Raw genomic sequence first — 27,573 nt, forward strand, 5'->3', positions numbered from 1 at the left:
ATGGTGTATGGGCTCTGCTTGTGTGTGTGCTATCTTGTGTGTTGATATGTCTGTGTGTGTGTTCTTTGTTGCAGAGCTTGTGCTTCCGCATCCAGAAGATGTTAGAGGTGTACAGACCAGACTGGTGCGAGACCAGAGAGGACTGGTCTGTCTTCCTATTCTCCCCACAGAACAAGTGAGTCACCTTTATCACCACTTTTTCCTTTTGTAATCAAATCTGTTGTATCCAGTGCATTTAGTGATGGGATTGTCAAAGTGTTCCTAGCCAAAGTCTTTACAGCCTCTCATAGAGACATTATCGGCGGGCCACGGGACGTATCTCATCCAAACAATGCCTAGGATGGGTGGGCCGATTTTGTTCCCCACCTCATCAATAGGAAGGACAGGTTGCCGAGCTTCCTCCGAGAAGGACTACATTAGAGTATTGATCGCCACCTTCCAAATAACAAAGGGATATTTTCTATCCTCTCCCTTCCTGTTAGAGAGCAAGAAACAGGCCTCAGGGGGTAAATTTAATACGGTAGGCAATTCATTAAATTCTGCATTAACTTGTAGGGATGTTGTGTTACAACCTGCGGAGGAAGGAAGGGTTTGAATAGAGATGTTTGAGTTTTTCAGTAAAAGGCATTTAAATGTCGCCATGCTTGTTCCAAAATACTTCAGAATAAATACAATCCCTCTCCTATTGGATTCACTCTGTTTCTCTTTCATCCGTTCCAATAAGCACTACAGCAAAGATATTTAATTGCTTTTTGGCGGTACACAGTGTCACATGCTAAGTTTTGAAATGCATATTCAGTATTTATATGTCCCATCTCTTCCTCTCTTTTTCTATGTTTCTTTCTCTCTCTCTTATCTCTCTATTCTGTTCTCCCAGCAGAGCACTGTACTCAGGAGTCTTGTGCTTCAGAGAGTGTTCTTAATGTAATTTGTTTTGAATTAGGAGCAATGTAAACAGGGGCAGAATGAGGCTATTTACTCAACAAGATGCGAGGGAGCTCCCATGCACTGTCAGGAAACTTGGCTCCCATTCTGATTGGATGGAAGGGGTTTGTAAATTGTGGTTTGGACAGAGTGTGGCCTTACGTCTATGTATTGTTCCCCCCATTATGTCAGCCTCTATTTGGCTTAATAACAATTGCAATGCCTATTTAAACGTCTCGCTTTCTACCTTCCTTTCTTCATCTTCGTCTCATTCCTCCTCTCCTCCTATTCCAGGTTCAGACAGATGTGCCAGTCCATCATAGCCCATAAGCTGTTTGACTACGTGGTGTTGGCCTTCATCTTCTCCAACTGCATCACAGTAGCTCTGGAGAGGCCCAAGATACTACAGGGCAGCTTGGTAAATCCTCATGCATGTGTGTGTAGAAGCTGCATCTGTGTGTGGTAGCTTTTTGTATTATCCGAGGATGAATTCAATTCCATTATCTAAAAGATGCAATAAGTAATGTTTTACTACCTCTAATTGCCCCATCTCCTCTTTCTGACTGTCAACTTCTCTCCCTCCTCCAGGAAAGAGTCTTTCTCACCATCTCCAACTACATCTTTACTGCCATCTTTGTGAGCGAGATGACACTCAAGGTAACATTTTACTCTCTCAATTACTGCCAATGGGTCCTGAGTGTAGTGTGCGCAGGCACTACACAGAGGTCTGTTTTCTGTCTGTCTCCCCCTGTGTCACCCTGTTTGTCTCTCTCTCTCTGAATTGACTTTGCCTCAGTGCTCCCACAGCCCAACCCCTCCCCTACTCTTCTTTCTTGGCAATTCCCATGTTTCTTTGGAGAATAGAGCAATTAAGCAATGTCATTAATTAGTGGCTAGTCTTCTCTTATGGATGCAGTCCATCTCCAGCACTCCCCCACACTCTCTCCCTCCTCCTGTCCTCTCTAGTGTCAACTGCTTCTTTTATAAGTTTGTTTTTCCACTTCCTTAGGGTCCCTCTTTTCGGACTCTCTATCTTTTCCCGTCCTTCCGTTCTTATATTTTCCCCTCCCTCCCATCCTTTGCCACTGCCTCTGTGTTCTCTGCGAAAGGCTTTGGCACAAGTGGGCCATCAATTATGCACTCCCACAATCAATTATTAACCGATCACAGCCCGTCAAGGAGCCACAGACTTGTCAGCCCCCTGGCCGAGCCGTACATGTCTCTCTCCGTGTTTGTGTCTGTCTGAGCGTTGTGTATCTTGTGTGTTTGTTAGTGTAGCATTAATCTCTCCGTAGGACTCCACCACTGAGTTTAATGCTGTACAAGATGCAGCTACATAAAAAGCACAGCACGGCTGAGGAATTGGTCAGCAGGACCTTTTTAGAGTGTTATTTTAGGAGGCAGCTTCATACACAATGTAGCACTCTCCAAAAACGTAGTTCTAATGATTGTAGTTGTATAAATAAGCAATGCTTTTTCCCGCACTATTTCTCAACATAAATTATTATACGTAAATATATCATCAGAATTGTGAACTTTATTCGCACTTGGAAGTTTTCTGCATTCAGTTTACTTTTTATCATTGCGGTCAGTTTACATTTTGGCATTCAGGCATTCAGAAGATGTTTGCCAGGCACTGATCTTTCAGCCATCTTGATGTGTTTGTATGCTAACACCCACAGTCCCTTTGAAGGATACTTGGCAAACGGCTTCAAATGTCAGTTGCAGATTTTTTTTGCCCAAGCAGGCGTGATGCTCCTGCTGCTTAGAAAAACACAAAATCCAGCTGCGTGCATATGTATTGCAATTCCTGTGCAATATCCATCCCTCACTCTCGGAATCAAAGGAGTGAAGTACCATCATCTGTAAAATGGTTTCACAAAAAAAAATTTACAAGCAAAGATAAAGACATTGGGGCATTGTTACAGCACCAGTGGATATTACAGTAAACACGCTGTTTCCTGTGCGCTCTGTGATGCATGGTGTGTCATTGGGTCATACATACGTCTGTGTGTGTGTTCGTGTGTATTTGTGTTTGAGGTTGAAAGTGTAACCTGTCTTGTTAGTGTCATCAGCTCGTTGTCCTTCAGCTGCTGGGGACTTTTCTTGTCTGTATCTCATCTCTCACCTCTCTTTTTTTTCTTTTGTGCTACACGTTTGTGTTTTTTCACATTTGACAGTTTATTTTACAGAGCTGGTTCAGAAAAGACAATATACGAACGTGTGTAAGTGGCCACGTGGCGAGTGTAGTCCATGTTCTAACATGCTTTTTGTCTTTCATCTTCAGGTGGTCTCCATGGGTCTTTATGTGGGTGAACAGGCTTACCTGCGGAGCAGCTGGAACATTCTGGATGGCTTCCTGGTTTTTGTGTCTTTGGTTGACATTGTCGTGTCCATGGCGGGTGGGGCGAAGATCCTGGGTGTGCTTAGAGTACTCAGGCTGCTCAGAACATTGCGTCCCCTCAGGTATGGACAAATCCCTGTAATTTATTTTTTTTATTTTTTTTACTCTTTTTGTTGGTAATTTTCTCTAGTACTTCAAAATGTTGTAATGCTCTGTTCCCAAGCAGATTAAAAATCAGTTTTCAAATTTATTCAACACTCTCAACAGCAGAGAGAAAATGTAACCATAATTAATCAAATATGTACTCAATAAATAGGTTTCCTCCCATTAATGGTGGTCTTTCCAATTTTAAAGATGTTAAAATGGAACAACACGCTTCACTCACAGCATCTGCGATGTGGCCCGTGATACACAGATAGTGAATAACCAGAAATACATTCTATACAAAATTACAAACTTCCTGTTTTTTACTCCCTCTATCTTTTATGTGTTTTTCTTATTTCCCACTTACCCCTCTCCCCTCCCCAGGGTGATTAGCAGAGCTCCAGGTCTGAAGCTGGTGGTGGAGACCCTCATCACCTCCCTCAAACCCATTGGAAACATTGTCCTCATCTGTTGTGCTTTCTTCATCATCTTTGGCATTCTTGGGGTACAGGTAGGAAACAGAGAACAGCTGTTTTAATGATACAAACTGCATGCATACATTATTTAGTCGAGGATATTATATGCACAGAAATTGCTGTAAATAACCCAGTTTATTTGTGTGTGCTATGGTTTCCTGCCTATTACTATGATTTTTTTAAAATGCAATCCTCTCCCTCCCTTTCCCTCTTGATAGCTTTGAAGTAGACATGCACACACATTTCTTTCTTAAGTAAACTCTCATTGTCTTCCTACTTTCATCATTTCAACATTTTCCGCTGTTGGGATCTTTGACCAGCTCATTATTTCACTCAAGAGCATCCTTTCATCTCATCTGAGGGGCCCATGAAGGAATATTTCTCTGTTTTATATAAGTAGTCAGACGGCATCAAAAGCTTTCTCATTGTTCCTCTACTGACAGCTGTTTAAAGGCAAGTTCTTCTACTGTTTCGGCCCTGATGTCAAAAACATCACCAACAAGTCTGACTGTCTGCAAGCCAACTACAAGTGGGTCCACCATAAGTACAACTTTGACAACCTGGGACAGGTTAGTGTCACATGTGTGTTATCTGCACATCTGGTTATTGGAGTGTGTAACAAAATCTTTAAAAATTGTATTTTTCTCCTTAAAACAAGGAGCTCAGTTTTCCTTTCTGTTTTCTGCTCGCTGTTGTCTAGGCTCTGATGTCCCTGTTTGTACTCGCCTCCAAGGACGGCTGGGTCAACATCATGTATCACGGCCTGGATGCTGTGGGTGTGGACCAACAGGTACCCGCATATACGCTGTACAACAACAATATTTAGAAATACTTTAGGCACCATCTTCTATTTGACTAAATCTTTATGTCCTTCCCTCTCATATCTGTTTTGTTTCTTACCTCCTTCTTTCACATAATTTACTTCGAATCACATCATGAACAAACACACCACTTCAACCCCAGCCGGTGACCAACAACAACCCATGGATGCTGCTGTATTTCATCTCCTTCCTCCTCATCGTCAGCTTCTTTGTCCTCAACATGTTTGTTGGCGTGGTGGTGGAGAACTTCCACAAGTGCCGCCAGCACCAGGAGGTGGAGGAAGCCAAGAGGCGTGAGGAGAAGCGCCAGCGGCGCATGGAAAAGAAGAGGAGAAGTAAGAGGGAGGAATGACAGTAGAGGGATTGAGGGTATGGAGTAGGTCGAAAGCTGGAAGAGAAATTAAAAAAACAGGAACATGAACAGTTGGAGGAAGAGACAGGAATAAATAAAGTGAACGAAGGGGAACAGTAAGACAGCAAAGGCAGGAAGAGATTTATAGAGTAAGAATTCATACGATCAGATGAAAAGATATTACAAACAATTATAACACAACCAGATATAATGATACAAAACACAGCGCCTGAAAACAAGGGCTTGAATTGCTCACTCTACCCCTATTGTTACTATAAAACATTACAAAAATCCCTTTCTATTAGCATGTAGAGCTCTGATGAGAAATTGTGCTGTGGAAAGAAAGAGAGATAGAAATAGAGACAGACAGATAATTATAAACACACAAACAGCAACTGTCATAATTGCTGAAGTGCTCTGAAATTTGAGATTATTTTCAGTTGATAGTGATTCCAGCTCGATCAAAGCTTAATTTTTAAGCGTTATGTCTGGAAAAAACAAAGATGATCTTATATTTGAAACAGCCACAAGGTCGAATGATCACTGTGTATCATGAGAAGAATTGTATATCGCTTTAGAGAAGACTTTATACTTTATTTAACAAAGAACAATATTTTCTTAGAAATAACCTCATCATCAGAAAATACCTGATTCGAATACAAATGTTATATGTTTAAAAGCTTCATTGATATATTTTTCTACCAACAGAAGCCCAAAAGCTGCCCTACTATTCCAGCTATGGCCACATACGCCTGATGATCCACACACTGTGCACAAACCACTACCTGGACCTCATCATCACCTTCATCATCTGCATCAACGTCATCACCATGTCCTTAGAGCACTACAATCAACCTCGTGTAAGAAGGAATGTTTACCTGTGTGTGCAACGATGTGTGTTGTCTAGGAGCGCAAGAACAAATTGGTGTGTCATGTTCAGGGAGTGCAGTGGGCTCAGATCCACTTCTGTATTTGTGTCTGTGGTTGCAAGTTAGGTGATAAATGGGGGAAGCACCTCGCATTCTTGCATTCATGTAAGAAATTAGAGATCTGTGCAATTTAGCTCTGACTTCCCCTAAAGCGCCTGTATGGACAAAAACAGATTCTACTACAAGCTCCATCTCAGTAGGTGTTGTATGCTGGGTTGAGTCTAATTTAATGTCTGTCAAATCTTTGTGGCTGTACAGCTCTTACATAAAGCCTTCACTTCTCCAAACAGTAGCATCTTAGAGAGACACAGTGATACCACTGACTGGTCAACCACCATGACACTGCATCCAGGCCCTGTAGCGTGTGTTGTGAGTAGCTGCAGTTCATACAAAGGAGCTGTGATTGCATTGCTGATTTGATGGAGACTGCTGTCTGAGTGGTGTTAGCTGTACAGTGCGTGTATCTGTCCATTCATGTGTGATGAATGGAGGTTCAAAAGCCTGATAGCATTTTTTGTGAGAGGGAGAAAAGTGATTATCCTTGAGATAAGATGCCCGTTTGACCTTTAAAAAGGAGCATGCTTTCTCAAACTGACCGAGCATCAGATAAATATCACAGGTCTTGGCTGTATTTGTCAGCCGTTGGTTCTGACATTTGGCAGCCTCCCACTTGTTCGACGCTGCAGCTCTATTTGTGAAAGGAGAAAACAGCCTAGCAAAGTAATCTCCAGTCTCTGCAGTAACAGGAAGTGGGACTGGATGTTAAAGACAATAAAAACATCCTTGGAATATTTGAATTCACTGTGAATACAATTTAGCCTAAAAATATGTGGTGCTATGAATGGAAGATGCTCTGTTTTTGCCTCTGGCATGCTTGATTTTACTCTACAAACAATGGGAACAATTCCAGTTCTACAGTTTCTCCCTGCTGATGCCTCTGATACTCCACCCTAATTCATTGCACACACACACACACACACACACACACACACACGCCCCCTTTTTTACTCTCTTTTTCCAGTCCCTAGATCTCGCCCTGAAGTACTGCAACTATTTCTTCACATCCACTTTTGTGCTGGAATCAGTACTCAAACTCATCGCCTTCGGATTTCGCCGCTTCTTCAAAGAAAGGTACAGTGTGTGTTTATACCTGTGTGTGTTGGCAGCGTGATGAGAGTGTTTCCCTTTCTGTCTGCATGTAAGTGTCTCTATGTGCTTATTTGTAGCATTATTTGTTAATCTGCTGTCCAGAAGTAGACTGTTCCTCCCCTGGAGGGAAGCAGCGTGATGATTGTCAATCAGCTTTTCTTATGGCCTTTTTATTGTCTGGCCTGAAAACACAAGCGCCCTTTGGATTAGATACTGCAGAATTAGCTTTACATTTCAAAACAGTTGGAGATTTAATGTCACCAAACATGACAATATCGCCCTATGTTTGTGGCTATTCAGCTCAGTCACTCATCACATATTTGAAGTGAAAATGAAACATTAAAGCCACTATCGGGGCTCTAGGCACATGCATTAATCTCTTGAATTAACTGTTAATATAAATAGTGCCACAATAAACAGTTATTTAGTTCAAAGTGTAATGGCTGTACAAATCCGCCTTTGATCATTATAAATGGAATAGGGGAATAACGGCTTTGATGATATAGAGGATTATGAAATATGGTGGAAAATGTGAGGTGGCTCAGAGGCGTTCTGTTATTAAGTCGACTTAACCATACCGTACAGATTTCATGACAATTATTACACATGATCGCTTCTGTCGAAGACAACCGACTGAAATGTCCATATTATCACTGTAAGAAGCAGGAGTTTACAGTTTTCTTTATGGTATTTAGCTTCATTGGGCGCCATCAAATCATTATTTCATTCCCTTATTCCATCACGTTATTCCATAATTTAAGTATAAATCAAAATTCATTTGCAATTAATAAAGCTTTTTAAATGGATGTGACAATCCTTTCATGGGGAGAGTTTTTCATTTTTAATTTATAGAGTGAAATAATGAAAAAATATTGTTAAGCATCATTCTGCTTAACAACGCCAACTTGTCTATTAGTTCTCTGCATATGATACTACTGCGCTTTCCCTTTCTCCAACTTACTGTACTCACCTTAGTTTGACCTCTATGGGAAACACACCTCAGCTCCGGTCTGGTCACGCCCACATTCATTCACGCAGAACCCAGACTAATTGATTTGTCACTCACCCAAATGTGCACAGTGAGACAGATGTCTTATTCTTTTCAGGGATATGTGCTGACTAATTAAAGGCAGAAACTTTGGGATCTTATGTTACACTGATGGTAGTTTAATGTCATTGACCCATTTTAGGATAAGGAGAAATGGTTAGAGCGAGAGAGAGAGATAAGGTGGCAGAGGAAGAGAGAGAGAGGGATGATAATATATAGGAGGAGAAGCTGGATTGATCAAAGACAAAAAAAAGGACGAGGACAAATGAGTGATGAAATGAGAAAGAGATGGGCGGATATAGAGAGAATTTATCACGCGGTAATCAGCCGGCGCTTTGTCTCTTTTTATGTAGTGTCAGCAACAGCCGTGAGCAGCCATTGTGCATAGTGTGATTTATAGGCCAGGGTGACTCTCAGGCCAGCTTTAGAACTGGGTTAATGGAGTAGCAGGTAACACACAAACACACTGCCACAGGTTTGCAGGTGTGTGTGTGTGTGTGTGTGTGTGTGTGTGTGTGTGTGTGTGTGTGTGTGTGTGTGTGTGTGTGTGTGTGTGTGTGTGTGTGTGTGTGTGTGTGTGTGTGCGCCAAGCCAAAAAGTTCTGATTCTAACAGCAAAGGAGATACAACACATATTTAATTCAACCTTTTGATGAGCAACAGCTGCATTTTTACCCGGTGAGCTAGGTTGTTCCTATGACTTTGGTGTGTATAAGTGATTGAGAACATTGTTGTGTAAATATGAACAAAGGCGGCTGCAGTCCTCCGTCTGAAAGGGCTGTGTGGCTGAAACCACAGAGGATGATGCATCATCTTTTGCCAGTGTGAAAAGGTGGGTAAGACACCACAGTCAGGCAGGCCCTGACAACAGAGGGAAACATGATCATGTGCATGATGATAATGAGTCACGGGCCGCCGTTGATGCACTGTTGTCGCTGGCATTTTAAATGAGAGAGTTTGGCAGGCATCCTGACAGATGAACTTGCAGTGCCAAATGTTTTAGCACTCTGGGTGCCTTGCTATGTGATCTCAAATCAGATGTGCACCTGATTTACCATTTTCCTTAAAAATGCAGTTTTAAGCCCACTTTCTTTCTAAAAGTCAGGAGATAAATTAGGACTACAATACTTCCTGAAGCAATTACATGAGGCAATTAAGAATAAACATACCGGGAAGCTCGCAAAAGTGGTACAGTTACATCAGGTGAAAATACTTAAGTCAGGTGTCGCAATGACTTTGGTGGCTTTAAACTCTTTGATTCCCTACCATATTAATCTGATTTGGCAACATCTGTTTCCCATCTGTCCTCAAGCCTTTTTTGTCTGACAAGCATTTTGCTGCACATGATGGATTTATTAAGGGCTTTGGGGGATGAGGCATTGCTGCATCACTGGTAGAAATGTGTAGCTCCTAAAGGAGAGTAATGTGTTGAAAGGTAACAGATAATTAACTACATACCACCTTATGCAGCAAGGCTCAGAACCTTTCAGACAGCCCTGAGTATATGACAGTGAACAGCTGTGACTTCATCTTTTCTAAACACGTATGTAAAACATGTATGAACGTGCTTTGTGTGCATGTTTGGTGCAATGCTTTTATGAGCACCTTCCTCCGTCACATGAGTGTGGGTGTGGGTGTGTGTGTGTGTGTGTGTGTGCTTGTGCTAGGTGGAACCAGTTGGACCTGGCCATTGTGCTTCTGTCAGTGATGGGCATCACCCTGGAGGAGATTGAGATCAGTTCTGCCCTGCCCATCAACCCCACCATCATCAGGATCATGAGAGTACTGAGGATAGCACGAGGTAAATATATTACACATGTGGGAAATACCCCCCAACACACACACGCACACACACACACACACACACACACACACACACACACACACACACACACTCTCTTACTCCTATCAGCAGCACTTCCTGTAAATCCTTTCAGTAAAGAATGATATTGATTTGGACTTGCTGTTGTGTTAATATATAACTGTTGCAACTGTAAATAACTTTTACAGGTCAGTTAGCTGTAGCATAGCAGCTAATGTCTAAAGAGGAGTGTGTGTGTGTGTGTGTGTGTGTGTGTGTGTGTGTGTGTGTGTGTGTGTGTGTGTGTGTGTGTGTGTGTGTGTGTGTGTTACACAGAGTGTAAATTAAGAACTGACCTTTACACAGTTTAATGTTTCCTATTTAGTGTGTAATTGAACCTGAGGGATTTTTCCCTAAATGCTCTCACATCTCTCTCTCTCTCTCTCTCTCTCTCTCTCTCTCTCTCTCTCTCTCTCTCCTCTCTCTCTCTCTCTCTCTCTCTCTCTCTCTCTCTCTCTCTCTCACACACACACAAACACACACACAGTGCTGAAGCTGCTGAAGATGGCGACAGGAATGAGAGCCCTGTTGGATACGGTGGTCCAAGCCCTGCCTCAGGTACACACACACACACACACACACACACACACACTGTCTCTCCCTCTTTTTTTCTCACAGACACACACTCCACACTCCCAGAGAGAGAGAGTTTGCCAGTCTCAGTCAATAGCCAGGGTGTTACGAGGCCCCCCTTCTCTTTCTCTGTTGGCCTGTAGGCAGCTCTAATAGATGACTCATTCATGCCACAGACTGGTAGACTGGCACACACACACACACGTGCACGCACACATAGGCTTTGTCTTGTTTTCACTTTCAGCACCACGGAGAGTACCCAGACTCCCACTGCGACCACAGTGTGCTAGAAACAGTGGGGGCTTCTTAAAACCAGTCTTAGTTCATTTGGTGGTGAAATCTACACAGAGTCAGACAGTTTCTAGGCCGTTCCAGAGTCTAAATCATTCCAGTGCACTGAAAGTTTAACTCCCTAGGAAAAAATTCCAAAATGCATGCTTGCTCACTATTATTTACTGACTGGAAGTAGTGTCTGTTTGCCTTGTAGCATACTCTTATGACTTAGGAATAAAATAGGAGACAACAGAACACATGTAAAGTCTTGTTATGTATATATAATATTATATTATATTATATTATATATATGTTATATTTAAATGTCGTTATGTAGTTTTCATGTGCTGCCTCAGAATCATGTCATCAGTGTCCCCATGTTTATTAATCAGTAACCTTTGCCTGAAGCTCTAGTCACTGCACGCTGATGTCTTTCTTGGAGCATTAGTTTGGACTTCCTCATTATTTTACCTGTGAAAAGTAAAGCAATAGTTTGACATTTTTGGAATTATCCTTATTTGCTTTTTTGCCGAGAGTTGGTTGAGAAGATTCACACAATTCTCATGTCTGTACTGTAGTGTGAGTGGAGCCAGCAGTCGGTTAGCTTAGCTTAGCCTCAAGACTGGAAAGAGGGGGAAACAGCTAGTCTCACTCTGTCCAAAGGTAAATCTGCCTACTGACACCTCTAAAACTCACTAACCACGTTATGTCTCGTTGGTTTAATCCATACAAAAACCTATTTATAGAAACTAAGCTAACCGGCTGCTGCATTTTCACTGTACAAATGTGAGAGTGGCATCAATCTTCTCATCTCAGCCTCAGCAAGAAAGCGAATAGGCGTATTTCTAACTATTCCTTTAAAGAAAGGCTGTTGTCCAGACTGAAAGGTTAGGTGCACAAACTAGTGTACAGCCTCATTTATGGACATGCAGGCTCACCGTCACACACTCACACAGTCTGACCCATTGACCATCAAACATAAGATGAAGCAAACAGAGGGAAACAGGTGGTGTGGTGAAAGGAGGGCAGGCAGAGGTGAGGGAGAACAGATTCCTTGTCTTTCATTTATATTGATCCCCCTCTCATTAACACTGAGCCCTTTGCTCTATCCCAAGGGCACCAGGGGAGGTAATTAAAACTAGGGCTAATTAAACAGTTCCAGGAGGTCTCACTCTCTGTGTGCATGGGTGTGTGTGCATATCGAGGTACTGAAGGAGTGAGAGCGAAAGCGTTACACCTGGCGAGACCTGAGGTGATATTACGCTACATATTACTGTGAAAATAAAATGGCACGCTGCCAACATTTCTTCATTACATCACATAGGATATTGAGGACTACATTGACATTTTAACAAAGGCTTCAGGAGACAGCTGAACAAAAGGCCAGGAAAATACACTGCTATTGGTATAAGAAGGCAAGGGATGGCACACAGGGACAGATGTCTGCTAGAATAATAATTCCTGAGATTAAACATGATGTGAATGCAGTTCCACAAGCAGTTTATATATTTAATAGGCCATGACTGGACATGGAGATGTAATAAGGGATCCATACACTTACACTAAATGGGTGAGTAAGCTTAATAAGTTAAGAGAAAATGCATTTTTATGGCTTGTCTTTACAAAGACACAGTAAGACAAAGTCATTGTGACCACAAGCATCCTCCATTATCCTCTCCTCCCCAACTGGTGCAAAATGGCTGCAACATGCCATTCATTAACACTAACAGCCTTCATCATGTTGGCACTAAAGTCAAGCCTGTTGTTTTATCTCTTCTCTGAGAATGGCTGAGAAACCTGCTGAACAAAATGAGGCAGATGTGGACACCACATGGCCATTTTTGCTTTGGGAAGGTGTCAGAGTGTGAAACTATTTGTATATATATTTAAAATGGCTATAATGTTGGTCTCTGTCCCTCAAATGAAATCATTAAAATAATAAAAGAGAACAAAATCTTAATTTGTGCAAAAACTAGTTCAAACAAATAGTAAAGCTGCTTATTTTCATCAAGTAGAGGGTAAGTTATTGTTATACACACCTGCACAGAGTACACCATTAAGTCCCTCCCAGTAAGTCTTGTCTTTCTCAAAAGTGCGTTTGTCCTCATCCTGGATCCCACATAGACTCAGGCCATTATGAAGCACAGATTGTTAAGTACACCAGGCAGGATAGCACTAACTTAGAGATGTACTTGAGGCAAACCCCAGAACAGTCACATGTAGAATTAGTACAGCACTCACAATGAAAAGTTGTGTGACATTACCTCCATTACTTTCAGTCCAAAGGGACTCGTCAGACTGTGCTGCATGTAATGGGGCGTATTCATCTACATCAAAAGTAAACTTTAATAGTTTCATAATGTGGATGCTGCTAAAAAAATCTATTGTGTTATGTGCTTGCAGATATTTGTTCTTTTTTCACCACCTCCTGCAGCTCTTTCATTAAGCATTAAAGTGTAAATAATGTAACATGGAGTTCTTGCTGATTCCCCTTTATCAATTATCATTGTGGTGAATTTCAAAGGAGAAGAGAAGACAAATAAACAAAGATGTCTAAACTTTGAGTATGAGAGAGGTGGCTCTAATAAATGCAAACTTTTCTTTTCCTAGAAATGGCATTGCTTTGAAATCTCATTGTCGTTCAATTTAATTCAATCACACTCACAGTCATTTGACTTGGCTCCTATTTACTGAGAGCTTTTCCTCCAAACCAGACATTATTATCAAAACACTCCTTTTCACCATTATTATAACCCTGCCAAACCCTGCTTTGAGCAGAGCCAAAAAGCCTCTGCCACAAGTATCTCATTTGTTTTAATAAACTTTATTTGCATTGCAGCCTATGTGTAATCTCTGTAGAATAAGCTCTGTCATTGTCATAATGTTGATGCATCTTTCCTAGACTGAACTCTACAAAGTAAACAGCAAAATCCAAGTATCATTCCCCCGAAAAACAGGTGGAGTGATCAAAACCTCTTTTTAGAACACATAGAGTGTAATTATAGTAACTATTTGTCAGTGCATTTGCTCATTCCCGGTGGAGCAGTGTTGTTAGCAGAGTGTTAAAGACAGTGAATAGGAGACTGGGTTTTGTATCCCTGTAATGGGATTAGATTTTGCCCTGAGTGTTTACTGTGCAACATCATCATCATCATTAAGTTGTGGCAACAGAAGGCTGTTTTGTGGTGGAACTGAGCCAAATCCCAGACCCCCAAAACTCAAAAATGCATAACAGCGTCAGAGGTTCAGTTGTATCAAAGTCTCAGAGGAAGCTGTGCCACAGTTTGCAGAACTAAGCACGGTACAGGAGTAGCATGTTTAATGCACACCCATTACTCCTTGTATTTGATTTCCTTCAATTGCACTTTTTAACAACATTCACTATGCATTTTTGCAAATTCTCATTCTGAAAATGATAAAATGATATGCAGAATTTAAAATGCGGCAAGCAAGTCTACAGCTGATTTATCACAGGTGCTATTAGCAATGACTTCTTGTTGTTTGAAAACAATTGATTCTAAGATTATGTGCCAAATTTGTATATTGTGTTGAAAGATTTTTACTGCTGTTCACTGAAGTCTTGTGCATTAGACTGTGAATATGTAACCTGATGCCAGAGCATAAAACCTAACCATAATGTTGAAGGTAGTACTTAGTACTCATTGTTGTTAGAATTCTGTCAAATGGTTTATAACATGTGCATGGTAAGAAGTTCTCCTGTCTATCTGTGTGTGTGTGTGTGTGTGTGTGTGTGTGTGTGTGTGTGTGTGTGTGTCTTGCAGGTGGGTAACCTGGGCCTGCTCTTCATGCTGCTGTTTTTCATCTACGCCGCCTTAGGAGTAGAGCTTTTTGGAGAACTTGGTAAGTGCGCCAGTCACAATGCCAGAAAGGATTATGTACCTGTGCACCTTAATTATAAACAATGTTAAGAAAGTGATACAGTTGGTGTTTTTTAACCATAGAATATTGATTCCATGATCCTCTAAAGAGGCTGTGATATATGATTGTACTAAGTGACACTTGCCACTGGCACCAGTAACAATAAAGACAAGATCAATAATTATTTATTGTGAAAAACACATTTGGATATTTAGGCCAATGTAATGGGACAAATGATGAAAAGCTATAAAAAGATAAAAAGATAAAGAAGCTTCCTGTGGGCTTTCAAAGAGGAATCTCTTATTAATTCAAAGACTTTGAGTTTTTGACAGATTTTCCTTTTACAGTGGATGAGTTACTCTTTGATCTCAAGGTGTAACTTAAAACTTTTGAGGAACTCTGTACTATCTGAAAATATGCACCATTATATATAGTACACCTAGTGTGATGATGTGTGGCCAATATGCTCTTTCACTAGTTGGATTCTTCCTTTCATCACATGTACACGCATATTGTCCACACATCATCACTATAGGTGTAAGGCAATAAAAAATGAATGCACTCGTTATTGTAAACTCATCTTGTGCTCATAAAAGCAAAATAAATCTCCTCATTTCCTCTCCATCCTTTATTCCTTATCACCAGTTCTCTCTCTCCTGCAGTCAGACCGCCATTAGGGAATCAACCCACTCCCCAGTATTCTGATACAGAAGTACTGTCCTAAAATATCCACATTGAAGTTGGAAGATGTCTTCCAAACTGTCACATTTCCCTTATGTGCTGCAGCTGCAGCCAGTGGCAACATTGCTTCCTATTGGAGCTTGGCAGGAGAAAGGATTAGTGGCAAATGCAAGTGTCTCTTTCTTGAGGCCATTCCGGAGATTATCTTGGGATATAAGCTCAAAGACAAATAGAGTGTTTGGTCACATTGCTACTGATTTGATAACAGACTGTGTCTACACTGAGTTGGCTTGTTTAGACAGTCATCCAGGCAGCTTAGCGACAGAAATGGTGCATGCTTCTGTGTTTTTTTGGGAGTGATGACATGTTAAGTGTTGAGTGTTCAAATTCACAAGTCTCTTCTTCTTTTGGTTTCTCTGCCTCCTTCCTGTTCCATTTTCTCTCTCTCTTTATCCTCTCACCTCTTTCTTATCTCTGACCCGGTAACTTTCCTCTCTTCCTCCATCCATCCACCTTGCTCTCGTCCTCAGTTTGTAATGAAGACTACCCCTGTGAGGGTATGAGTCGTCACGCTACTTTTGAGAACTTTGGCATGGCCTTCCTTACCTTGTTTCAAGTCTCCACGGGCGACAACTGGAATGGCATAATGAAGGTACAAAGTTACATTCAAAACATAGTGTACGAAGCCTTAGCCTGCGGTACACAGGGTAATAAACAAACTTCATACAACTTACTTACTTACTCCTACTCTATTTCTGTCATCCATCCTATCTTCCACACTAGTCATGCTTACTGATGAAAAGGAAATGTGCTTGCTCAGCACTGGGAGCACAGATTTCCTAACACTGATGGCTAGGGGAGTGCCTCATTGCACACACACAAAACACCAATTTTCCCTTGAAGCACATCTACTACCACCAGCAGCTACGACCACTCCTCCGCACACCTAGGCTGCGAGGGGAATAGAGATTATGCTGGAGCACGTCAGGCGTGGACCATTAAACACACGCTGGATACAGGCAGTGTGGCTGGTTGTAGGCCATGAAGCAAACCAGCGGGCTACAGATGCTACCTCTCTGAGTAAATCTCTGTCGTTTTAGCTGTCAAATTACTACCTGGGCTGTGCGAGAGGTAGACCCGCTTTGGTTTAGTAAGCAGCAGGCGAGGCAGAGTGGTAATTAGTGATGCAGTGACTATAGGGAAGAGCGGGAATAATGAGGGAGAGGAAGATAAGTAAGAGGGCAGTGGGGAGAAGAGGAGACTCCAGCAAACTGTAATAAGAGGGAGGATGAGAGGATGGGAAGGGGGTTAAAAGAAGTGGCAGGTTATTATGCTTTCTTTTCTCTAGAGGGAAAATTACAGCAAAAGTGGAAAAACGAGGGAATAGAATAGAACAGCAGAGTGAGAACAAATGGAGATTTGGACAAGAATATGTAAAGAAATAAGATGGAAAGGCAGTGAAGGCAGAAAAGGGAGATGTTGTGTGAAGGAGCACAGTGTGTAAATGTCATGCCAAATTAGATAGAAAAGACCAGCTTCACCTCAGAGGGCTAAAATTGTTATGTGTGGTCACAGCCCGGGTGAGATACAGTATGTGTACTTCTTCCAGAAAACACTTGTCACTTTGGTTCTGCTCTGACTGAACTCCGCTGTGCGCATGTTAACCAGAGTGGAAAACCACTGGAATAATGCTGCAGAAGAAGAAAAAAAGGCCTCCTGTTGGTTTGCATTGAAGCAAAACACTTAAGTGCATGATGATTATACAAATTGTGATGAATACAAAGAGCCTTGTTAATATGATACATTCTGTTATTACCTAGAATGTACTTTATGTGAATACCAATTTTGATTCAGTGGTGGTGTGGCTGAGCTCACAGCATTGTAAGATGACATTTAGATTTTGACTTGTCTTTTTCTCTGCATATTTGTCACAGCCACTAGTAAAAATAAGGATTTTTTCCATTGATTCTTAACAATGTAAACAATTATGTTCTATTGTTTTTTTACAGTAAAATTCAATCCAGTTCAAAAACATCACTAACTAAACCATGGCCTCATAAATGTTGTTGCTGCTGTATCAGATTTCATATATGTTGCGATGATCCAAACAAATATTGCTATATATGCAATAATTTATCTGTTTCGTCTCTTTGATCATCCCCTTTCTCACTGCCATTCTTTCTCTGCTCCTAACCAACCCCCGTCCTGACCTTTTCCGCCTCTTCTGCCTTTATGATACCAGGACACATTGCGGGAGTGCCCACCAGACCACGGCACCGACGTGGACTATGCCTGCAATCCGAGCCTTCAGTTTATCTCGCCCATGTACTTTGTCTCCTTCGTGCTCACCGCCCAGTTTGTGCTCATCAACGTGGTAGTCGCTGTGCTGATGAAGCACCTGGACGACTCCAACAAGGAGGCCCAAGAGGAGGCGGAGATGGATGCAGAAATTGAGCTGGAGCTGGCCCAGGGCACCCTCTGTTGCATGGGCGCCCCCGGCTGCGGGGGTGCGAGGATGGACAAAGGACTAGTTGCTGCTGGAACAGGGCCTGGAGGCACAGCAGGGGGGAAGGAGAGAGGAGGTGCCAGAGGAGAGAAGGGAGAAGGAGTGAGGAAGATGCGACATGCTGCAGCCACTGCGCACCCAGGAGCGTACAACTCCCGAGACTCCAGCCGGACGCTGTACTCACCAGCACAAGTGAGTGTGTGTATTTCTGTGTGTGTGTATGTGTGAAAGAGAGTGTCAGTATTCTTACGTTTGTTTCCTGATAGTGTAAAAGGCATATTTTGTACGTGTGGTGTGTGGGTGGGGGTGTGTTTGTGTCTGCAAGCAGGGATGTCTTGAGCTAATCTGCAGGATCGAGATCAGGCACATCAAGGCTTTTTTATTATGAATCTGTTTTGGTTATACAAAAATCAGATCCTCATTGATTTAGATTCATTTCTGATCCTCTGTAGCTGTAGTTCAGCTGTAATGTGTGGTCCTTTAAAACAGTGGAACCATTGTGTAACGCAGCACATTATAGGGAAGTAAACTGCAGAGCGACATTTTGCAGTCTGTGCCAGCAAGGTATTGAAGGTGCATTGGGCTAAAAATACAAGTTTGTTTTACTGTTTTACATTCATTTTCCATTTGCATCGTGCCTCTAGTTTGTCCTCTATGGGGATATGTTTGAAAACCTACACTATTGGAGATAATACTCCATATAGTTATGTAAAACATGATGTAGCCCAGATTTTCTTAATGCAGATTCATATATAAACATATATAAATCGCTGTAATAATTCCTTTAATAATTTTAATTCAATAATAATAACACTCTGCAGATGTATTACATATGTATGCAGGTCAATATGAATTTTGGATCAGACTGATAAACAATTCAGATCAGTATCTGGAGCAAAAAAAGGAATGGAGATATCCCTACTTTGAAGTATTTCTGTTTCTCTGGCTGCCTGCCAGTTTGCTTCTCTTTACACAATATCAATGCATTAGTTCATGCAGAGAAAATTACATATTCGATTCACAAGCTGGATGAATACAAAAGAGGTAAACAATATGGCAGTACTTTCTGTATAGTGTCTGAATGGTGCTGACATGGGAGAGAGCAGAGAGAGTCATTGCTCTATTTCTTTGGCTGAAATTGATTGACAGCTACATTGCATGATTAAACTCAGTCATATTACAGATCTCTTTGTATAATTAGTTTGTACTTTTGTTCTTTTTCTTTTACAGATATTGTGAGAGCGAAGGGAGGGCAAGGAAGGTTAAGCATTTACTCGAAGAGAGGGAATAAAAAGAAAGAAAGGAAGAGACATTGAGCTGTGCCTTAATGGCAACATTGCACAAGTGCAATTGTGTTAAGAGACCAATTAATATGAAATAATCGGGCCTGAATTAAAGGCATTTCAATCAAACCAAACTACTAAAGTGATATTAGGCAGATGAAAGTCAAGGCTAGGCCATATATTTTCATTTTACCTTTTGAAAGTATGTTTTTGTCTTCCTCCACTGTAGTCATAGCAACCCATGTTGTCAGCAAGGAGAGATGAGCAATTTGAATCGCTTTCTCAATTAAGCTTTTTTCATTTAAGCTTTATTAACCTTTCAGTACTAACATGAGACTACGTGAGTTTGCAGACGTACACGCGCAGGTTACATTTTTGAACGCTGCATGTGATAGTACATGGTCGCTCATTTCTACTCACAGTCTGACAGCAAAGATGCACGCGTTCATTATGACATCGCTAATGATAGTCTGAGATATCCACACAAGAACACACACATAAAGATGACTCATGGCTGCCATGAAGTGCCTTCACCTTTGTGGAGCTAAAGTTGGCTGCATGGGGCCGTTTTTAGCTCAGTGTTGGCTGACAAAAGAACTTAATGCAGACCAGGGAGAACACACTGGCAGCATCCTCCCCCTCTCTCTCTCTCTCTGTCTTTCTCTATCTCGATCTCCCTCTCTCTCTCTCTCATTCTCTGTCTCTCAAGTGATACAATAAGGGATCTGGCAGACCGATGCAATTTATACAGAGCACAGGTCCTGGGGTTGGAGAGTGTGTGTGTGTGTGTGTGTGTGTGTGTGTGTGTGTGTGTGTGTGTGTGTGTGTGTGTGTGTGTGTGTGTGTGTGTGTGTGTGTGTGTGTGTGTGTGTGTGTGTGTGTGTGCTGAAGGCTCATGTGAGGAAGTGTACAAACCCAAACATTGTGACATCTTGCGCTGTAGTGCTTCAAAATCTCCACATATTGTCATGATGTTAACAGTAGCTTCTCCAGCAAAACAAATTATTTCCTTAGTACACTATATTTATAAACAAAAAAATGGGTTTTATGATCAAATTACTTACTCTGTGTACTCAAAGAGTGTTGATGGATTAGATGGAATTGGATGATAGACATTGACTTCAAGGCCTTAAGAAAGATTGCAGCTTCAACTAGTGTAGCCTATATGTGAATAGAGTGAATAAGTCATGTTTGACTCTATGCTGAAGACTAGAGGAGACACTGTAGGAAGTCGACACACACAGAGGGAGAGAGTATAAGGGAATACGTGAGGAGAGATAATAGCTGAGCCAGTGTCAGTCAGATAGACGCAGTAATTAATTTCAGCTCTCTCCTCTCTCTCTCAACTTCCATTCCCTGTAGACGGGCCCTATTGTTGTCCACTAATACAGTTATTAATGGAGGCCAGCACATAGGCCACCACAGTCAATCAAGCATTATTTTTATATCAAGCTCTCCACCTACACAGAGTGGACTATCTTGGGACTGTCTGTGAGAGAGAGAGAGAGAGAGAGAGAGAGAGAGAGAGAAAGAAAGGAGTGTGTTTTTTATACATGCGTGTATTAAGAGAGCTGGCTATGTTGGAGTCAGCCTAGCAGCCAGTTTGTCTTTGTGCCAAAATGTGGCACTGCAACCCTGTTTCATAAACCAGCATGATGTAGGTATATTTATATTGCTGGGAGTACAGTAACCTGTCTCTTGAATTCTTAGCCCCCTCATTTTCAAAACATGAGCCATGAGTGATTGTAATATAACAGTGTGAGTCAGAAATGTGTGTTTGCATAACAGATCTAAGTATAGTCCTATAAGCAGTGTTGTAGAAATGTGTTATGAAAATAGGCTTGTGTGGGGATTGAAGAGGAGTGACCTTGTTTCGCAGTATCTTTTGGGATATATCTGCTGATGTAATACAGTTATTTTGGCTGTTATGAATGTGCTACAGGCACAATGCGTCCAATTCATTGTGAAATGCAGTGCCCTGCCAAGAAACACAGAAATCATTTTTAAAGTAGTTTCCTTTTTCTGACAGTAGTTTCCCTTTTCTGCCAGATTGGTTTCTGGGAAAAACCAATCTGGCAGATGAGATTCAAGCAAGGAGGGATCATTTAAGTCGCAGAAAAAGCCCTGACTGATTCAGTCTAAATTGCTTTAAACCTAATAATACCCAGAGCACAAAGCAAATGCTTAAATCTTAAATTGTTTCAACAAGGTATTGAACAGCCTAATTGAGGTGATATATCAAATGTAATTGCACCGCTCTCAGTGCTCAAGGCTTTGATAGTAAAATTATGTGTTACTTGGCTAATGAGGGTTTGGAGTGATATTATTGAGGAGGCTTTTTCCAAAAGAGAACAGTGTTTAGCCCTAAAGGCCAACAAAGTATGAGAGGGGGATTTGTTCTGGTTTATTTGTACACGATCTCTGACACAGAGAAAGTGTTTGAGGTGTTTTTTTTAGTTTTGTGGAGGGATTTTATAATTAAAGGCTTAGGTAGTGTGAAATCTACATGTGTGTGAGTGAATGTGCATATATGTGTCTGTGTGTGAGTACATAAAGTATAAAAGCATACCTGCGTGTGCACACAGGCATTTTTATAACCCTTACTATGGTGTATGCATTTCCCTGCGTGTTCTTTGTCCTCGCATGTCCGCATGTGCACATGTTTGCGCCTGCGTGCAATACTGGTCTGCCGGCCTGCGTCCCGTGTGTGTGTGTGTGTTGGTGTGTGTACGTGTGTATGTGTTCCAGGAGAGCCAGTGGCTGGACAGCGTATCTCTCCTCATCAAGGATACATTGGAGGGGGAGATGCTGATGATCGACAACCTCTCCGGTTCTGTCTTCCACCACTACTCCTCTCCTCCACCCATCTGCAAAGACTGCAAGGGCCACCCGCAAGAGGTACCACCCTGAACACACATCAATACACACATATATGCAATACCCACACACACACACACACACACACACACACACCTGATGAGGGCAATAGCCTCAGATATTTATATAATTCATTCTCGTGGTATAAATTTACTAGTGAAAAAGCCACATGCATCCATTTTTTGGTTCAACAATTGTCTTACAACTATCCACAGTACCTTACAGTACCAAGGATAGATTCATACATTTTTAGCACAAGCATTGTTAGTGACAGTCTCTATCCTCTGAGCTTTACAGGCCCATATTTATCAAACATGTCAGAATCACTCCTATTAATCACCCTTAATATTCCACTAGTTTTAAAAACACTCCCACCTCAGAAAAGGGAATTTATTTATAAAGAAACCACCCCAGTGTTGCCAATTCAGCATCCATGTCGCTAGACTTGACTACTTCTATGACCTCTTTAGGAATTTTATTTATACATTATACTTTCCCTTGAAAAGAGTTACTGGTGAATCGGCAGTCCTTCTTGCTTGCTGTTGCTGCATTTCTTTGGCTTGACAGCTGTATTCAGTGGTTCAGTGTGTGAGAGAGCGAGCAGCATGTTCACTCGACCACACAGCAGCCAAACTGAGATATAAACTGATTGCAGAGTATCCGCAGTGTATTTGGTTTAGCTGCTGCAGTCATTCAGAGCATCTTACCAATGGCTACGCTCATAATTCAACAAAACCTGGCTCTTGTTTCATTATCATGTTTAGTGGCAGGGAAGGAAAAGGTCAGCTTTGAAGCTTTGAAATGCATTAATGCAGTCACAGCTGTGAGGGACCCAAATCATTGCTGTTATGCCCACAGTTTATTGTTGTCAAATAAATGTAAATTTTAAGATTTTGTTTTCTGCAAAGTGGTCAAAGTTTTGTAGACGGAGCAATTAAAAAATAAAAACATTTACAAATTACCTATAGGTGTATATCTGTGAATGTGTCTGGGCATTCCTATCAGGTTAGGGCAGCTCTGCAGCCCTACTCAATCCTGGTAGAGATAGGATGATCTTATGAAATGCTCTTACTCCTGTGCCTGAAAGTAGGACCAAATATGGATCAGAAGTTTGGGCCAGTTAGGCCTGAGTCCTTCCTCTGAGATGCTTGTTAAATATGGCCTCCAGTGTTGGATGAAAATAAACTTGAGGAACAGTCTGAAATAAAGTATATACAGTATATACACACGCACACACGAAGGGTTTTCCTGTGAGTACTAAAACTCAGTAGTCCTGAAACCCTGAATACACACACACTCACATATACAAGACACACACACACCCACACACAACCATGGTGTTAGGGACCAGATTGCATGCATGCAGAATTGCAACAGGGACACACACAGGAACATGCATATGCATGTACTTTCATGGACATACACACACACACACACACACACACACAGGGCTTCATTCATCACACAAAGCAGCTTGAATGGGAAGTGTTGTTGAAGGTCATGCTTTATAAAGTGCATCAACTACTGTATGTGCTATTGTGTTACAGTATAACAGGGAATTTCTGCCCCTAATTAAGACAAGATAATATCAATTTTCCATATAGAAATGCAGAAATGTGGATTAATGAGGCCCTTTGCATGCATACACACATGCAGCCATTCCTGATATGCATGCATGCACGCACACACTAACACTCTCCTTTACTCGTGCTTGCTTTTTGGGGTATTTTGTACCACACACTCACAAACATACTGTCCTATGCCAGTGTTGTCCATCACAATGACAAAGTGCAGCGGGTCAGCTCAGAAGAAGCAATAACTGGGCTCTACACACTCTCACCTGTCAGTCCTGCTTTCTGCCTGTCTGCAGATGCTGTCAAACAATCAATCTTTCCATCTGACCCCTCCACTCCTCTGGCTATCCCTCTGTCTCTCTCTCTGATTTACTGTATCTGATCCTGCACTGTTCTCTTTCAATTTCCCATGTTCTTTAACTTGCATATTGTTTGTTTGTGTGAGAGAGAGAGAGCTTGTGTGGGTGTGTGCCATTTTCAGACAGATGAGTCTTTCACTGCTGAGAGTTATGTACATTGTTATTGTTCGTTAAGGGGACAGGGAGGCACAGCGGGACACCTGGGTGCAGTGTGTGTGACAGTGGAAATATTCATCAAGTAACTGCCTAATAAGGACTTGAGACTGACTACAGTTGAGTCTGCAGGGAGCAGTTCAGTGGAGCAGTGAAGGCCTTTGCCATTTATTCAGTTGCTATCATAAACAGGCACTTCTCAAGCGTACATATATCATTTCTCCTGCGTGATTGTTGGAGAGTTTCAGAAGCTATTTTGAAAGTATTGTTGTGAACGCTTCCTCGACAGGCAGAGGCTAAACCACAGCAAAGCTAGTTCATATTTTCTGACAAGTCACAGCGCTGTAGTGCTGTTGATCTATGGCCATCAGCAGGTCCCGTGGTCAAAAATGATGAGAATGGAATCTGGTGCATGGTCCTACGTTGGCAAGAAATAAGTAGAAGAATTACACCTTTTTTGTGCTGTGTAGATGTTGTACATTGTGCTCGCACATTTATAGGCAAGCAAAAATGATTGCTTTGATGTAACTATGTCACAAACATTGACTTCACAAACCAGTTAAAACACTTATGTGTAGGATTTCAACATTTCTGACTTGGGTGACTTCTAGTGGTAAAATAAAAAAAACTGTGGTGGACAGCAAGGAGGAAAATTATCATCTGACCACTGGTACACTTGTTTTCTATGTTATATTATATATTATAATACATTTTATTACATACGCTTACCACGTCCTGACTAGCATGAGTCAGGCGATGTGGTCATGAGATATTAGTCATGCTGATTTTCTTGCTCAGTCACACAATCTTGTCCTCTCATTGCCTCCCAGCGGCGCTGAATAAGGCGATGCCTTGCCGCATCACTCTCCGGCTGTGGTGGACACTTTCAATTGGTTCTTGCCCGAGTCTCATTGTACCTTTTTCATTGTCCCTGGAGGCACAGCCAAGAATACAGGAAGGAGAAAGGCTGTAGTTTACTTTGCCAATGAATGTACCAGCTGATGACTCGCAGGGACCTTTTTTGAAGCTATTTACAGCCCGGCTCTGAGACACAGAGCAAGTCAGCAGATATGGCACTGTCACATGGTAGCATTAGTGAGGGCCGATACATGGAGATAAAACAGAAGTGTTCCTTTAAACTAATGAGTTGCATTGCTGTGCTTCTGCCTTGCCTCATCCCACCTCTCTCTCTCTCTCTCTCTCTCTCTCCTTGGGGGCTTGGGCAATGGTAATTTACTGCTGCATATCAGCCATGAAGCTCTTTGTCTTTCTCACCTACGGGCGCGTGTTAATATATCGCTAACAGGCCTCACTCCATTGGATTTCACTGGGCCCTTTTTAAGTACCCTTTTTAATGCTTCTCTCTGGCTATTTATTGCTCTGTCTCTTTAAAGAATCACTGCTTGAGCGCATCGTAGCACCCCCAGAACCCTGAAATTCCACTCCAGCTCACTGTTTGCAGTATGTTTTGAAATTGTGCACAGAAAGCGCCGCAAGTGAAGGGGCAGAGAAGAGTGTCAGCCGAGAAGCTTGAGCTCACTGGAGGCTCATGCAGTGATAATTTAAAACCAATTCAATAGCCATATAGTTTGAGTTTATAGTTTTACCTGCAGTCCTGATGAAACAAACGTAGCTGGAGCAAATGTTGGAACAAACGAGTGAGAGAGGTAGTAACAGCTGGAGTAATTGTTGACATTTTCCAGTTATTTTGTTTTTGGTAATGTTGTCTCTAGGATTTCTGTACGGGTGTGAGAGTGCGACAAGCACCATGAGACGCCATCACCAGACACACAGCAACAACATTTTAATGTACAGTTGTGTTTGAAAACATACTCAGTTAGCTGTAGGGGCAGAATTATGAGGTTCTGGTGCCGCTACAACGCCACTCCTCATGGAAAAAACAAGCCATCTCTTCACTCTTCCTTACATATACATGCTGCAGGTGCACTCACATACACAAAAACATGCACACATACACCTACTGTAGACGCATTGCTGCCTCTCGCCTCTCATTCAGCCTCTCTCTTCACACATTTTCGTGCCGCCGGGAAATATTTGTTGAATTGATGATGACAAAGCTATGTTATTACTTCTTGAAATCTCTCACACTGCTCTCTTTACAGACAGGTGCCACGCCATTTTGGCCACTATGAATTGTCAACATCTGGTGAAGCGTATCGAAACTTGGTGGAGGTTTTATCTATCTTGTCTGTGTAGCTCATGTTGGCCTGTAAGAGATACTGTATAAGCAAAAGAATCATGAGCGACATCTTCAAAACACTGTTGCTGCATCCATTCATCATCCATTAGAAATGTAATATCTATGTACACAAAGACGTAAGATACTGAAGTCATGGTTAACTAGAATATACCATGCTCTATGAATTAATTCCAGGAATTATGAAACATTTGCTGTTCCTATTCCCTATCCTTTCCTATTTTGAGACACGAATAACATGTACGTTTTTGCAGCAGATCAGGATGGCAGAGATTGAGCAGGCATCGCTGAAATCAGAGCAACTGTCAGACAAGTCCTCATCCCCTGCTCTGCCAGATGACCTCAGCCTGGACGAACATACTGCCTACCAGCTGCTAGCGCGAGAGGGCAAGGTGGGTTATGAGCAGAGTGGGGAGGGGAGATTAGGATCTATATACTCTATACTACTTACTGAAAAAAGAAAACAAACTCTCTTAAAAGCCTTTACAAATATGGAGTACAAATGTGCTGCTATACATATGCCCTATCCCTATCAGGGATACTGCACGACAGAATGCCAGCTCTGATTTACAATATGAATCCGTCTTTACACAGATTCTGTTAGATTTTACACTGCTCAGATAAAAATCCTAATAAAATGACCATTCCAGTTATAACTAGCATATAGTAAATAGCTATGTAACTAAATGTATGTGAGTGTTGTGTGGGAGACGAGTAGTGAGCACCTGCTTTAATTTCCAAGATAATTTAGTTGGGATGTATGCCTGCTTGTCATCTTTACACAGAATTTTAAGCCAAAGCAGATCCTGCTTCATACCACTATAACTTTTTTTGTGCAAAGGGTTAGAAAAAAAAAGCTTCAGAGAAAGATAAAGATGCAGTGACCACTACAATACCAATTGCACAACAAATCCACAGTGGTTAACTTCTAGTACGGCCACTACTTTGTGCTTGACATGCACAGTATACCAGCACTTTGTCCTACTCCCCCAAGAGGGTAAGCACAAACAACGGCAGAGGCTCACTGATGATTTTTCATATTCATTCCAGCAAGCACAAAACAAATGACCATTATAAAGTCCTTTTCATGGCTGTGCTGTAGGCTCTCTTGTGAATTACAGCTATAAACCTTTATCTCCTTCTCTCTGTG

The 27,573-nt window shown here is 41.7% G+C and overlaps 1 protein-coding gene across 1 annotated transcript in view; it reads left to right on the forward strand.

Annotated features, from left to right (window-relative positions):
- Positions 1-27,573, forward strand: part of cacna1ia (calcium voltage-gated channel subunit alpha1 Ia) — a 101,038-nt gene that overhangs the window by 70,021 nt on the left and 3,444 nt on the right. The window contains exons 17-33 of the mRNA XM_070923358.1: positions 75-175; positions 1,219-1,342; positions 1,513-1,581; positions 3,212-3,390; positions 3,797-3,923; positions 4,332-4,457; positions 4,589-4,678; positions 4,852-5,044; positions 5,770-5,921; positions 7,012-7,121; positions 9,854-9,987; positions 10,535-10,605; positions 14,676-14,754; positions 15,984-16,105; positions 17,696-18,151; positions 21,991-22,140; positions 26,678-26,815. Of these exons, the coding sequence (XP_070779459.1) occupies positions 75-175; positions 1,219-1,342; positions 1,513-1,581; positions 3,212-3,390; positions 3,797-3,923; positions 4,332-4,457; positions 4,589-4,678; positions 4,852-5,044; positions 5,770-5,921; positions 7,012-7,121; positions 9,854-9,987; positions 10,535-10,605; positions 14,676-14,754; positions 15,984-16,105; positions 17,696-18,151; positions 21,991-22,140; positions 26,678-26,815 (2,421 nt within the window). The remainder of the gene's footprint in view (positions 1-74; positions 176-1,218; positions 1,343-1,512; positions 1,582-3,211; positions 3,391-3,796; positions 3,924-4,331; positions 4,458-4,588; positions 4,679-4,851; positions 5,045-5,769; positions 5,922-7,011; positions 7,122-9,853; positions 9,988-10,534; positions 10,606-14,675; positions 14,755-15,983; positions 16,106-17,695; positions 18,152-21,990; positions 22,141-26,677; positions 26,816-27,573) is intronic.

This window comes from Enoplosus armatus, chromosome 17, assembly GCF_043641665.1.
Source record: "Enoplosus armatus isolate fEnoArm2 chromosome 17, fEnoArm2.hap1, whole genome shotgun sequence".
NCBI lineage: Eukaryota > Metazoa > Chordata > Actinopteri > Centrarchiformes > Enoplosidae > Enoplosus > Enoplosus armatus.